We start from the raw sequence: 16,553 nt of genomic DNA, 5'->3' as shown, positions 1-16,553 counted from the left end.
AGGATGAAGGTAAATGGATCTTAAAGGGACACTCCAGACCCCTAGTGCACTTTAACTTGCTTAGAAGCTTTGACACTTTTATAAATTATACTGGTTACTCCCCCTGGTTTTTCACAGCAGACAACATGTCCTGTTACTTTCTGGTTTAGTTAGCTTATTTGCACTGGATTCAAGAGGCAGCAATTGCCCAGAGCACCTGCCTTGCAAACATCATTGAGCTGTATTGGGAAGTCTGTGATTGGATAGCCGCAGAAAGTCTGGGCGGGGTTAGAAGGGGAGGGTTTGCAAAGGCAGCAGATAAGAGATCTCTAGTTTTGGCAAGCTTTTTTTAGATATAACCTCAAATGATAAAATGCATAATTAAATGCATGCAAGTTTTTATTTTGGGCATATCTACTAAACAGTTATTTTTTAAAATGTATTTGGGCAGAAGAGTATCTCTTTAACATTTAAAAGAAAAGCCTTATTAAAAATAGTAATGATAATTGTATTGATGTTTATATAAATATAGTGCATTATATTATATGAAGAAGAAAAAAATGAATTTACTGAGACACTTTAAATGGTCATAATATATATAACTCCTTGTGGTGGCCATTCAATCGGTATAAACTGCAGCTCGTAAACGTCCGCATTGGCCATCAAAGATAGGCCGATGGTTTTAAAGGTGGTTGTCAGCGTAAATGTGTTTTAAACCCACTAAAAAAAACTGGGCATGTTCAAGAGATAGAGCAATAATATAAAGACAGTATTTGTAAAATGTGTGGGTGACTTACAGTTAACGAAAGTGAAGTGAGAATTGTCGGGAATTCAGAGTAAATTTCAACTTAAAGGCCAAAGCAGCCGAACTGCACACATAGTTGGCTGGGAGATTTTTTTCCACTTCACTATTTTGACCTTAAATGTGAAATTCAATTTAAATTCCTGACGTTTCTTAGTTTATTGAATAACCCTGATAGGAAGGGTAGTAGGTACCAGGAACAGCCTTCCAGTGGGAGCAGTAACAGTGATATAGAATGGGTAGTAGATACATGGAATAGCCTTCCAGAGATGGTAGTAAGAAGAGACTAAAGAATGCTTGGGGATGTGCACAGTGCAATCGGTCTGAGATTTCATGAAGAGCTCCTGCACTTTGTGATTGGTTCTTACGTGCTGGCACGATTGTCGTTCTCCTGGCACAGAGTACGAGTAGGGATTATCTTGCCCTGAGTTTAATCCATGTTAAATCTTGCGGTTTGCATGTGATAGTTTAGAGTTTCACTGTGTTAAACAGATTTTTTCTTTCTTTTAAATGGATTGAATGGCCGTCGTAAACCTATTATGAAAGCAAGATGTTTACATTGAATAATAGAAAAGCACCCGCCTGTGGAATCTTTTACACAATCCGATCCTCCATATCGCACGGATCCCAGCCCTCAGGATCCCAGGGAGATATTTAGAAAGAGAAAATTCGGGGTTAAACAAGGAGCCATCACCATGGAAACCAACGTCCACTAATTGCTCAATTTTTAGCCCTTTCGCACCAGCTTCTTAATCTCATTTGGCTACTTCAGCCCTTCAATTTGAATTCACTTTTAATTCTCACCTTAGTAAATAACCCAGACAGTGGTATTCAATAAAATGGGACTTTCTTCGATTCGCGGGATCGGTCAAGTTTCATGGAAAAGTCTGCATTTATCGGAGTCTGAGATAGAGATACCAACATGGACTAAAAATGTCCGTACTAGAGACAAGAGACCGTCTTATTTAATGTATTAAACGTGACAGGTGCACTGGAATTGTAGTAAACTGCCCGCGAGATGCTAAATTAAGGCTGATAGAGCTGAAACATTCCAAATCTGAACTTTTTGCCCCAAATGTTTGCAAATCAGCGTTTAGTCAATGAATGAACTGCTGAGGTAAAATCTGGAGATTTCTACCCATTTCAGGCAAACCGAAAACTAAACTGGTGAATGTTTCCAATTGGGTTATTTTGCCCCGGTTTAGTGGATAAACCCCTGGACTAAACTCTGCCCTAGAATGCACAGGGCGCACACTGCCATTATCATCTGGTTATGATGTAACACAAGGCGTGTTCCCATTGGCTGAGCTCAGAGGTAAAGAATGTACCTACTCGTGGGAATACGTTCCAGAAATAGGTCACATCAAAGGAGACGTGGAGGAAAGAGTCCTTTAGAGTTTCAGTCTGCCCGTGGCATGTAAAGATAGGTCACCTTACCAGTCCAACACTGCTAGCACCGAGATCCGAATCTCCACAACACAGTCTGACTCATAACCAAAAAGGAGACGACTTGTGGTTAAACATTCTACAATTAAAGGCCACATTAATTACTACATAATAAGAACTCTCTATAATGTGTGTCAATGGAACACAGGAGTTCCCTGTACACTCCCCGGGTAAGTAGGCAAAACATTTCCTAATGCCTTGACAACTTAACTGCGCACCACCAGGCACCAGTCACTTTCTATATTGAAAGCCGTAAGCTCCTGGAGGAGGTTAATGGCACCCAAATTAGTTGACAAACTGCTCACAAGAGGTTTGACTACCTACACTGTGATGGGGTCAGGGGACCACGTAGCGTACTGTAGTGGTTATGGTGCAAATAACATATTTTAACAATTAATGGAACGGACGCTTTTATGGGCCGTCCACTGTTTTATGGAGGAGAATTGACAAGCGTGTCGAAGATTGTTCACCAGCAGCTCAGTTGGAAAAAAATCTCCAATTCAACAATTAAAAAAATATTTTAGCCTAAATGTGAAATTCTCTTTGAATTCCCACCAATTCCTACTTTAGTGAGTAACCCGTTTGAGGTCTTCCAAACAACGCGACATAAACAAAGTTTAACCTTAAATGGAAATAAAAACCTTAAAGATTTGTATGTGTTGTTTTCTAATTGAGTTCAGTTTCAGATCCCGAGTCTGCCCCCCCAGGGGGTAGAAATTAGATGAGTTATAACTCAGACATCTAGGGTGCGGCTCATTTAATAAAAACATTGACTCAGGGCATTTACATGTAAAACAATATAAGAATTATTCATTACATAACCGTTAATTTTCTAAACAGGGAATCGTCGTCAAAGCAGCTCAGTCACCAAGAAAGAAAAAAGGTCTCTAATTTGCTTCTATATGTGTCCAAATATTGCTTTATTTTTTCCTAGGCGCTCTAATTTTCTTAAAATACATAATTGAGAGATACGGATTAGTTTCCATTATGTACAGCAGTCAAATTGACAAAACCGGGCAATTAGCAGATCGTAAAACAATTTACCCAGAATCCATCAGTAAAAGAGAAGCCCACGGAAGGGCAGAGGTCATGACCTCTGCCCTTCCGTGGGATTCTCTTTCCTGATGGTAAACGAGATGGTTTGAAGAGAACAAAATGGCTGCGCCCAGGTATTGAGATCCAGGACAATAAAGATAAGATAATACATATAAATAAACATTTGGCAAGGAGGGGAGTATTATCATTAAGATACAGAGGCATTATGGGAAAAAATGACAGGGCAGATTTAGTTGCAAATTAAGGTTTAAAAAGTGGATTTGAAGACATTCCACAATACAGCTATTTTTGACTATTTTAGATAAAAGTTTGAAATTCAATTTTTTTAAGCAGATTTTTAGCTAATAAACCCCTAATTATACTGTTCCTTTAAGAAAGAGATCAGTTCACACGGGGTTTATATTCTAAACACTCAATTGCAGTGAAATAAAATAAATTAATTAATTAACAAAAACACCCTTTGGTTAAAAATATATTAAGGTTTGGAAAGAATCATCAACTCGGCTCTTGTCACAACTTGTTTATTTTAGCAAGAAATGTACAGTTCGGTGGTCGTCCACTACAAAATGATTTATAGTGAAAAAATCCAAAAGTCAGTGTGGACTGCAATCCTCATAAGGCTCATCCGCCAAGTGGAACACAAAACTGTATGTAGATTAACACCAAAAATGGAGTGAGGGTTTGTGGCCTCCAGGGGGCAGTGCTTTCATTTTGTTTGTTTTGATATATTTATAGTCTCTGAGTGAATATGGTGTATTGACTGGCAAACACTCAGAGCAGACGTTTTGTTTGGCACTGGGTTGCGTTGTAGATATTCCTAGTATCAGTCTGAATTCCTTACAGGTGACAGAGCTGAACATCCCAGGATTTCCTCCTCTGTCTGTCGCTCAACCACAACCCCTCCTGTGAGTGACAAATCCCATAGACACGGCGCGCACTGGCCGCAGTGACACACAGAGTCCTGGGAAAGTGACGATGACGGCCTATTCACAACTTGTCACTCTCAGGAGTTTATTGGCTGAAACTGAGACTTGTGAAAAATACATAAAAAAATGAATTTTTAAAGAAGAAAAAAACCAGAATCATTCATAAAATTGTGAATTGTCGGAATTCATAGTGAATTTCGCTGGTTAGGGTAAAATAACCAAAATGGAAAGATGTGTGAAGTCCCCATAATTTCCAATCTGATGATCAAAGCTCTGATAGTGTCATTGCGTGTGTCTGTACCAGTCAGGAAATCTGTCTGTCAGCTCACCGGTGTCAGTCTGTCTGAGTGTACGTCGGAAGACACGACACGTGCATTGTCACCTGGCTGAGTCACTTTGCACTGCGCTGCCAGACGTGTTTTACAAATCAATGGATTAAAGATACACACTCAGGACTCCTTTATGTGAATATGCCAACTCCCTGGGAGAGAGAGGCGGATACTGACATAATAGCTCTAAGGGGGGTACATTGCCAGCTGGTAACCTTACTCCTGAAGTGCCTTATTGTCATGGCACCATTTCGGTCAGCTCTCCAACAAGCTCTTAATTGCAGTGAGGTGTTTTAATCAGCTCTGGGGGGTAACAGGGGAGGGAACATATAGTACCCGAGACATATCTTGTCCACTTATCTGTTATTTACCTTCCCTTCATCCACTCACCTGTCTGTATCCCCCTTCATTAACTCATCTGTCATTATCCCATTTGATCCACTCACTTGTCAGACTAACCCCCCTTTATCCACTCACCTGTCACACTACCCCCCCTTTATCCACTCACCTGTCACACTATCCCCTCTTTATCCACTCACCTGTCACACTGTCCTCCCTTTATCCACTCACCTGTCACACTATAGCCCCTTTATCCACTCACCTGTCACACTTTCTCCCCTTTATTCACTCACCTGTCACACTACCCCCTTTATCCACTCACCTGTCACACTATCCCCCTTTATAAACTCACCTGTTACACTATCCCCCCTTTATCCACTCACCTGTCACACTGCCCCCCTTAGCCACTCACCTGTTACACTGCCCTGTTTATCCACTCACCTGTCAACCTATCCCCCTTTATCCACTCACCTTCACACTATCCCCCCTTTATTCACTCACCTATATCAAATTATCCCCCCTTTATCCACTCACCTGTCACACTACCCCCCTTTATCCACTCACCTGTCACACTATCCCCCTTTATTCACTCACCTGTCACACTATCTACCCTTTATAAACTCACCTGTCATACTACCCCCCTTTATCCACTCACCTGTCACACTATCCCCTCTTTATTCACTCACCTGTCACAGTACCCCCCTTTATTCACTCACCTGTCACACTATCCCCCGTTATAAACTCACCTGTCATACTACCCCCCTTTATCCACTCACCTGTCACACTATCCCCCTTTATTCACTCACCTGTCACACTATCCCCACGTTATAAACTCACCTGTCATACTACTCCCCTTTATCCACTCACCTGTCACACTATTCCCCCTTTATCCACTCACCTGTCACACTATCCCCCTTTATAAACTCACCTGTCACACTATCCCCCCTTTATCGACTCACCTGTCACACTACCCCCCTTATCCACTCACCTGTTACAATGCCCTGTTTATCCGCTTACCTGTCACACTATCCCCCTTTACCCACTCACCTGTCACACTGCCCCCCTTTATCCACTCACCTGTCACACTATCCTCCCTTTATTCACTCACCTGTCACACTATCCCCTGTTATAAACTCACCTGTCACACTACCCCCCTTTATTTACTCACCTGTCACACTACCCCCTTTATTTACTCACCTGTCACACTATTCCCCTTTATCTACTCACCTATCACACTATTCCCCCTTTATCCACTCACCTGTCACACTACCCCCCTTTATTCACTCACCTGTCACACTACCCCCCTTTATTTACTCACCTGTCACACTATTCCCCTTTATCTACTAACCTGTCACACTATTCCCCCTTTATCCACTCACCTGTCACACTACCCCCCTTTATTCACTCACCTGTCACACTACCCCCTTTATTTACTCACCTGTCACACTATTCCCCCTTTATCCACTCACCTGTCACACTATTCCCCCTTTATCCACTCACCTGTCACACTACCCCCCTTTATTTACTCACCTGTCACACTATTCCCCCTTTATCCACTCACCTGTCACACTATTCCCCCTTTATCCACTCACCTGTCACACTACCCCCCTTTTTTTACTCACCTGTCACACTATTCCCCCTTTATCCACTCACCTGTCACACTATTCCCTTTTATCCACTCACCTGTCCCACTATTCCCCCTTTATCCACTCACCTGTCACACTATTCCCCCTTTATCCACTCACCTGTCACACTACCCCCCCTTTATTCACTCACCTGTCACACTATCCCCCCTTTATTCACTTACCTGTCACACTATCACCCCTTTATAAACTCACCTGTCACACTATCCCCCTTTATAAACTCACCTGTCACACTGCCCCCTTTATCCACTCACCTGTCACACTATCCCCCCTTCATTCACTCACCTGTCACACTATCCCCTTTATTCATTCACCCATCCCAGTAACCCCTTCTTCCAAACTCACCTGTCACTCTGCCCCCCTCCCTCCCACTATTTCATTCATACTTGACTCATGCAGGTTTGCTGCTGCTGTTTGTACACACTCACTCCCCCCCTCTCCTCCCCCCCCCCCCCCCCCCCCGTCCCTCCTTCCTAGTTGTTTCCTTAGAAAGAAGGAAGCAGGAATGAAACACTCAGGGACCGGGTCGGCAGGCATGCAGGTGACAGGCAAAGCAGGGGGTGTGTGACGCCTCGAGATTTCCACATAGGGGAAAGAAATGGGGGGGGTGGAAAGATATAAAAAGATTTCCCCTGCAGGGCAGGTGTATCACAGGTGTAAGGTCCTGAGGACAGGATGCTGACTGCAACAGGTGAGTCTGTTAGTGCATCTTTCTTGACTGAAGGAGCGAAGTAATGAGCCTATGGGACACAATGCTGGGCTAGCAGGCAGGGAATGGGGTAAGGAGTTCACTAAGATCCAATTGCAAAATAACGCCCCTTTAATGGATAAAACTACATATATATTTTTTTTACATTATTTTTTAATTTCAGTTATAATAAAGCATTAATACACATACGCACTCTTAAGATAATACATGAAATGTAAGGGTCACACAAAGGATCCCCCAGTATTGTTTTATGAATCTATGTTTTCTAGGTGATGTGAGATTTATTGTTTAACCAACTCTGCTTGGCGGCAGATCCACTTTACTACACTCATGATTGACATCATGTACAGATAATATTTTGTGAAGTATATATTTACCTGCTGCAGCCCTAGTTATTTATATTTATACAAAGTGCTCTCCGTGTCCCCTGTAGTGTTTGCGGTGCTAGGTGTCACTCTCTGCTGTGGACAAGAACTATCCCCTGCGCCAGAAACTGAGATTATCACACAAATCCGCAGCCAAACTGTCTACCTACAGGGCAACGCAACATCGCTGCTCAATACCTTTGTGAGTATTTCCCCTTAAATGAAGCATCACCCATCTTGCATCCCTGCAGAACATTGCAACTCTAACTGCTTCCCTGCAGAGCAATGCCCCCCCTTTATGCATCCCCTACCATACAGAGCAATGCATGGCTTTTACTCCCCTCCCATACAGAGCAATGCATGGCTTTTACTACCCTCCCATACAGAGCAATGCATGGCTTTTACTACCCTCCCATACAGAGCAATGCATGGCTTTTACTCCCCTCCCATACAGAGCAATGCATGGCTTTTACTCCCCTCCCATACAGAGCAATGCATGGCTTTTACTACCCTCCCATACAGAGCAATGCATGGCTTTTACTCCCCTCCCATACAGAGCAATGCATGGCTTTTATCCCCTCTCCCCGCAGAGCCACACTTTTAACCCCCTCCTCTGCAATCTGCATGTATTTATTTGCACTAATCCACAGATCATTCTATTCATATAGCACACATCTCTATCTATCCATCTATCTCTCCATCTCTGCTATTTTTTATCACTCGTTGATCTAACTAAAGATCTGGTCCTTTTGTTTCATGATCTTCAATCTAATTCCCTTAAAATATCCATCAATCTTATAAACCTTTATCCCACCCCTCACTATCCGTCTCTCCTTCCCATTCACATTATCCACCTTCCAATCTAATGCCCGCCCATCACTATCCGTCTCTCCTTCCCATTCATATTATCCACCTTCCAATCTAATTCCCGCCCATCACTATCCGTCTCTCCTTCCCATTCATATTATCCACCTTCCAATCTAATTCCCGCCCATCACTATCCGTCTCTCCTTCCCATTCATATTATCCACCTTCCAATCTAATTCCCACCCATCACTATCCGTCTCTCCTTCCCATTCATATTATCCACCTTCCAATCTAATTCCCGCCCATCACTATCCGTCTCTCCTTCCCATTCATATTATCCACCTTCCAATCTAATTCCCACCCATCACTATCTGTCTCTCCTTCCCATTCATATTATCCACCTTCCAATCTAATTCCCACCCATCACTATCCGTCTCTCCTTCCCATTCATATTATCCACCTTCCAATCTAATTCCCACCCATCACTATCCGTCTCTCCTTCCCATTCATATTATCCACCTTCCAATCTAATTCCCACTCATCGCTATCTGTCTCTCCTTCCCATTCATATTATCCACCTTCCAATCTAATTCCCACCTATCACTATCCGTCTTTCCTTCCCATTCATATTATCCACCTTCCAATCTAATTCCCGCCCATCACTATCCGTCTCTCCTTCCCATTCATATTATCCACCTTCCAATCTAATTCCCACCCATCACTATCCGTCTCTCCTTCTTATTCACATTATCCACCTTCCAATCTAATTCCCACCCCTCACTATCCATCTCTCCTTCCCATTCATATTATCCACCTTCCAATCTAATGCTCGCCCATCACTATCCGTCTCTCCTTCCCATTCATATTATCCACCTTCCAATCTAATTCCCGCCCATCACTATCCGTCTCTCCTTCCCATTCATATTATCCACCTTCCAATCTAATTCCCACCCATCACTATCCGTCTCTCCTTCCCATTCATATTATCCACCTTCCAATCTAATTCCCACCCATCACTATCCATCTCTCCTTCCCATTCATATTATCCACCTTCCAATCTAATTCCCACTCATCACTATCTGTCTCTCCTTCCCATTCATATTATCCACCTTCCAATCTAATTCCCACCTATCACTATCCGTCTTTCCTTCCCATTCATATTATCCACCTTCCAATCTAATTCCCGCCCATCACTATCCGTCTCTCCTTCCCATTCATATTATCCACCTTCCAATCTAATTCCCACCCATCACTATCCGTCTCTCCTTCTTATTCACATTATCCACCTTCCAATCTAATTCCCACCCCTCACTATCCGTCTCTCCTTCCCATTCATATTATCCAACTTCCAATCTAATTCCCACCCATCACTATCCGTCTCTCCTTCTTATTCATATTATCCACCTTCCAATCTAATTCCCACCCATCACTATCCGTCTCTCCTTCCCATTCATATTATCCAACTTCCAATCTAATTCCCGCCCATCACTATCCGTCTCTCCTTCCCATTCATATTATCCACCTTCCAATCTAATTCCCACCCATCACTATCCGTCTCTCCTTCCCATTCATATTATCCACCTTCTAATCTAATTCCCACTCATCAATATCCGTCTCTCCTTCCCATTCATATTATCCACCTTCCAATCTAATTCCCACCCATCACTATCCAGCTCTTCAATCTAATACTCACCAACCACTATCCATCTCACCAATCGCATTCCGACAAATCGCTATCAATCTCACCAATCACTATTTATCTCACCAATCTAATTATCATCAATCACTATCCATCTCTCCAATCTAATTCCCACCAATCACTATCCATCTCTCCAATCTAATTCTCACCAATCACTATCCATCTCACCAATCTAATTCCCACCAATCACTATCCATCTCACCAATCGAATTCCCACCAATCACTATCCATCTCTCCAATCTAATTCTCACCAATCACTATCCATCTGTCCAATCTAATTCTCACAAATCACTATCCATATCTCCAATCTAATTCTCACCAATCACTATCCATCTGTCCAATCTAATTCCCACCCATCACTATCCGTCTCTCCTTCCCATTCATATTATCCACCTTCCAATCTAATTCCCACCCATCACTATCCGTCTCTCCTTCTTATTCATATTATCCACCTTCCAATCTAATTCCCACCCATCACTATCCGTCTCTCCTTCCCATTCATATTATCCACCTTCCAATCTAATTCTCGCCCATCACTATCCGTCTCTCCTTCTTATTCATATTATCCACCTTCCAATCTAATTCCCACTCATCACTATCCGTCTCTCCTTCCCATTCATATTATCCACCTTCCAATCTAATTCCCGCCCATCACTATCCTTCTCTCCTTCCCATTCATATTATCCACCTTCCAATCTAATTCCCACCGATCACTATCCGTCTCTCCTTCCCATTCATATTATCCACCTTCCAATCTAATACCCGCCCATCACTATCTGTCTCTCCTTCCCATTCATATTATCCACCTTCCAATCTAATTCCCGCCCATCACTATCCGTCTCTCCTTCCCATTCATATTATCCACCTTCCAATCTAATTCCCACCCATCACTATCCGTCTCTCCTTCCCATTCATATTATCCACCTTCTAATCTAATTCCCACTCATCAATATCCGTCTCTCCTTCCCATTCATATTATCCACCTTCCAATCTAATTCCCACCCATCACTATCCAGCTCTTCAATCTAATACTCACCAACCACTATCCATCTCACCAATCGCATTCCGACAAATCGCTATCAATCTCACCAATCACTATTTATCTCACCAATCTAATTATCACCAATCACTATCCATCTCTCCAATCTAATTCCCACCAATCACTATCCATCTCTCCAATCTAATTCTCACCAATCACTATCCATCTCTCCAATCTAATTCCCACCAATCACTATCCATCTCTCCAATCTAATTCTCACCAATCACTATCCATCTCACCAATCTAATTCCCACCAATCACAATCCATCTCACCAATCGAATTCCCACCAATCACTATCCATCTCTCCAATCTAATTCTCACCAATCACTATCCATCTGTCCAATCTAATTCCCACCCATCACTATCCGTCTCTCCTTCCCATTCATATTATCCACCTTCCAATCTAATTCCCACCCATCACTATCCGTCTCTTCTTCCCATTCATATTATCCACCTTCCAATCTAATTCTCGCCCATCACTATCCGTCTCTCCTTCTTATTCATATTATCCACCTTCCAATCTAATTCCCACTCATCACTATCCGTCTCTCCTTCCCATTCATATTATCCACCTTCCAATCTAATTCCCACCCATCACTATCCGTCTCTCCTTCCCATTCATATTATCCACCTTCCAATCTAATACCCACCCATCACTATCCGTCTCTCCTTCTTATTCATATTATCCACCTTCCAATCTAATTCCCGCCCATCACTATCTGTCTCTCCTTCCCATTCATATTATCCACCTTCCAATCTAATTCCCACCCATCAATATCCGTCTCTCCTTCCCATTCATATTATCCACCTTCCAATCTAATTCCCGCCCATCACTATCTGTCTCTCCTTCCCATTCATATTATCCACCTTCCAATCTAATTCCCACTCATCACTATCAGTCTCTCCTTCCCATTCATATTATCCACCTTCCAATCTAATTCCCACCCATCACTATCCGTCTCTCCTTCCCATTCATATTATCCACCTTCTAATCTAATTCCCACTCATCAATATCCGTCTCTCCTTCCCATTCATATTATCCACCTTCCAATCTAATTCCCACCCATCACTATCCAGCTCTTCAATCTAATACTCACCAACCACTATCCATCTCACCAATCGCATTCCGACAAATCGCTATCAATCTCACCAATCACTATTTATCTCACCAATCTAATTATCACCAATCACTATCCATCTCTCCAATCTAATTCTCACCAATCACTATCCATCTCACCAATCTAATTCACACCAATCACTATCCATCTCTCCAATCTAATTCTCACCAATCACTATCCATCTCACCAATCTAATTCCCACCAATCACTATCCATCTCACCAATCGAATTCCCACCAATCACTATCCATCTCTCCAATCTAATTCTCACCAATCACTATCCATCTGTCCAATCTAATTCTCACCAATCACTATCCATCTCTCCAATCTAATTCCCACCAATCACTATCCATCTCACCAATCTAATTCCCACCAATCACTATCCATCTCACCAATCTAATTCCCACCAATCACTATCCATCTCACCTATCACTATCCATCTCATCAATCACTATCCATCTCACCAATCTAATTCTCACCAATTATTATCCATCTCACCAATCACTACCCATCTCATCAATCTAATTCCCACCAATCACTATCCATCTCACCAATCTAATTCTCACCAATCACTATCCATCTCACCATTCTAATTCCATTCCCAATCTTTCTTTCCAAACTAATTCTCATCCCTCACAATTCATGGCAGTAAGATTATTGATATTTACTGACCAGAGTTAAATCTACCTCTATTAATAGCATCATTCTCATAATTCCCACTGAAAATCTATCCATCTCTTCAACCGAATTCACACTCATCCATTTCTCCAATATCAGTATCCACCTCATTCCCATCCCTCACTACCCAAAACTCTCACCAGTTAATGTTCATCTACCGTAATTCACACTCATCACTATGTAGCTCCCTCCCATCACTATTCATTTCTCTATCTAATTTTATCACTATCTCCCCAATTTAATTCCCATCCTTCACAATCTATTTCTGCAATCTTACAGCCACCCTTTACTATCCATCTTCCCAAATCCACTTCTCACTCATCAAAATCCATCTCCCCAATCTAATTTTCTCAATATCCATCTTCCTGAAGGAATTCCCACTCTTCACGTTCCATGCCTGTGGGAGAAATATACAGACCAGAGTTTGTAATAAAATCAAGCTCATAATTCTCACATGGCATTATATGTCTCTCCAATCTACTTATCACCCATCACTATCCATCTTTCCAGTGTAATTCCTATCCCTCAACATCCATCTCTAATTCCATCTCTTCATCTAATTCTCATCCATCTCTTCATCTAATTCTCATCCATCTCTAATTCCATTTCTTCACTCTAATTCTCATCCATCACTGTCCATCTCTTCATCTAATTCTCATCCATCACTTTTCATCTTTCCAATCTCATTCCTTCTCTCACTAGCCATAATTCCCAATTCCTTTCTCTCACTATCCATCTTCCCCATCTAACTACATACTATTGCTATTCATTAGCCCAATCTAATTCCATCACTATCTCTCCAGTCTAATTCCGATAATTCCTAACAACCACTTTAATTAATTTTCATTCATCGATATTAATCTCTCCCATTGAATTTCACTCTAATCGCTTTCCAGTCCTCCAACCTAATTCAGCTCCATGTTAGTAAATCTTGTCTATTTATTTGTTGTTCTCCTAACCCCTTTTTTATTCCTGCAGTTGAAATACCAGGAAAAGCCATTCAGCTGCCCTGGATTTAGCTTCCCCTCATGGCAGGAGCCTGGGCTTCCAACAGCAAGTATGGGCTTCAAGAAATGGAGGTGCCTGTGCTCAGGGGAGCGGCTTCTGCTGGCCAGAAATGCCTTTTCATCCATCTCTGAATTCTTCCAGCTCATCCAAGATGACCAGTTGTCCTTGAACCCACAAGCCACAGATTTGCATCAACTACTAGAAGCTGCTCGGTGGTCTTCGGAGGCCGTGCTTAATAACCTTGTAACTGCTTTTGAAATGTTAGGCTTTCAACCTCCACCATTGCAGCCAGACACCTTGAGCTGGACTTCTGCAGGAGCCACCAGCTTCCAGAAGAAGGTGCGAGGTTATGTGCTCTGCAGAGAATACAGAGACTGGCTTTCAAGAGTGGCCAAAGACATGGATATTTTGAATGGGACACGTAGATGGAGACAGACTTTTAATCAGGAGAGGAGAGACTGCTGTAGGTCCTCAAATGTTAGCTAAATGATTACATTGAGAGAAAACAGGATGTTTCTTATTGTGTAGGTGTAAGGTAGACATGCAAAGGACTGCAGCAGGAATTAGTGGAATTCAGGCAGAAAGAGATAGGACTGAAACGAGATCAGACGCTGCATGATTGGTGGGGGGACAAGAGACTGCAGCATGACCAGGAGACAAGGGAAGAGAGAGAAGGGACCCGAATGAGGTTTAATGATGAGCAGGAAAGAGGTGGGACATGAAAAAAGGACGTACATTTTGGTAAACTTTTTTACAGAACAACAAGGAAAATTATAAAGAAAAATAGTTTAGAAACCAGTTTTTCCATCACGAGTGCCAAGTTGTGTAAACAGTGATCACAGTGATACCAGTTATCTCTCATTATCAAACACTTTACCAGTTATGTTATCATGAACTGTGCCTTTTACGCAGTTTGCTGGAAAAAAAATGGAAAAGACTGCATCAGTTTGCTTGTTTTTTTTGTTTTTTTTTAATTGCTTCACTTAGTGATTCACACCCAGGTGGAGACAGGAGCTTCTACTAATAAATACCCAATTTAAACAGCTCCCACTGGTACTAGGATGGGATCCACGTCTACGAATCAGCTACAGTGACAGAAAGAGGGGAAAAAAGAAAGAAAAATTAGAGAAAACGTTAAGAAGAGAAAACGTTGATACAAATGAATTTGGTAAAGGAGTTGTTTCCAGTTAGCTTGGGAAAGAAAGCCAACCTCATACTTCTTGCTAGATGCTACTCCAATCAATCGGCCGATCTCCAGATAGCAATGTTCCCATAGAAGTTAATGGGAGAAGTGCTACTCAGTAACCAGAATAAGCTGCATCTCTTGTAAATAGATATTTCGATAATGAAGCGCAGTTGATGGCCAGGCGTTTGTCTTTGTGATGATTGATGAGTAATGATTTGGATACTCGTTCTTACTCAGAATATTTCATCGTATCTTTTACCGAATTTGAACAAATTGCAATTTAGCTGAGCATTGTACCTGTACTGGCTTGCAGAGTATTACACCTGTAGTGGCTAGCAGAGTATTACACCTGTAGTGGCTAGCAGAGTATTACACCTGTAGTGGCTAGCAGAGTATTACACCTGTAGTGGCTAGCAGAGTATTACACCTGTAGTGGCTAGCAGAGTATTACACCTGTAGTGGCTAGCAGAGTATTACACCTGTACTGGCTAGCAGAGTATTACACCTGTAGTGGCTAGCAGAGTATTACACCTGTAGTGGCTAGCAGAGTATTACACCTGTAGTGGCTAGCAGAGTATTACACCTGTAGTGGCTAGCAGAGTATTACACCTGTAGTGGCTAGCAGAGTATTACACCTGTAGTGGCTAGCAGAGTATTACACCTGTACTGGCTAGCAGAGTATTACACCTGTAGTGGCTAGCAGAGTATTACACCTGTAGTGGCTAGCAGAGTATTACACCTGTAGTGGCTAGCAGAGTATTACACCTGTAGTGGCTAGCAGAGTATTACACCTGTACTGAGCAACTAGAGAATTTAACTTCTGTAAATATGCAGACTATTGCACTTTTCTAAATAGAGCCACTATACTTATTGTGAGTGATTTATTTGTTTTATCATGTTTATTTCATATGTGTATAACTTATTTTTTTATAAATAAAAATATATTTTTGTTTATTTATTGAGATTTATTTATATAAAAAATAAATAATGATGTACGATTGGACATTAAAGTGCACAAAGTTATAGTATTATAGCAGGGGGTAGAGATGTGAGGGGTACAGCAGGGAGATACAAGACATGGGGTATAGCAGGGAGATACAAGACATGGGGTATAGCGGGGAGATACAAGACATGGGGTATAGCGGGGAGATACAAGACATGGGGTACAGCAGGGAGATACAAGACATGGGGTACAGCAGGGAGATACAAGACATGGGGTATAGCGGGGAGATACAAGACATGGGGTATAGCGGGGAGATACAAGACATGGGGTATAGCAGGGAGATACAAGACATGGGGTACAGCGGGGAGATACAAGACATGGGGTATAGCGGAGAGATACAAGACATGGGGTATAGCAGGGAGATACAAGACATGGGGTACAGCAGGGAGATACAAGACATGGGGTATAGCGGGGAGATACA

General features: G+C 42.1%; 1 protein-coding gene across 1 annotated transcript; it reads left to right on the top strand.

Moving 5' to 3' along the window:
* The first annotated feature begins 7,195 nt into the window (after nucleotides 1-7,195).
* Nucleotides 7,196-14,429, top strand: LOC134571366 (cardiotrophin-2-like). Its single transcript, XM_063429568.1, has 3 exons — nucleotides 7,196-7,211; nucleotides 7,663-7,796; nucleotides 13,914-14,429. Exons 1-3 carry the CDS (start codon nucleotides 7,196-7,198, stop codon nucleotides 14,427-14,429), a joined length of 666 nt encoding a protein of 221 aa, XP_063285638.1.
* Nucleotides 14,430-16,553: the final 2,124 nt, after the last annotated feature.

The sequence above is a fragment of the Pelobates fuscus genome, chromosome 8 (genome assembly GCF_036172605.1).
Source record: "Pelobates fuscus isolate aPelFus1 chromosome 8, aPelFus1.pri, whole genome shotgun sequence".
Lineage (NCBI taxonomy): Eukaryota > Metazoa > Chordata > Amphibia > Anura > Pelobatidae > Pelobates > Pelobates fuscus.
This window is presented reverse-complemented; position numbering and strand designations above follow the sequence as displayed.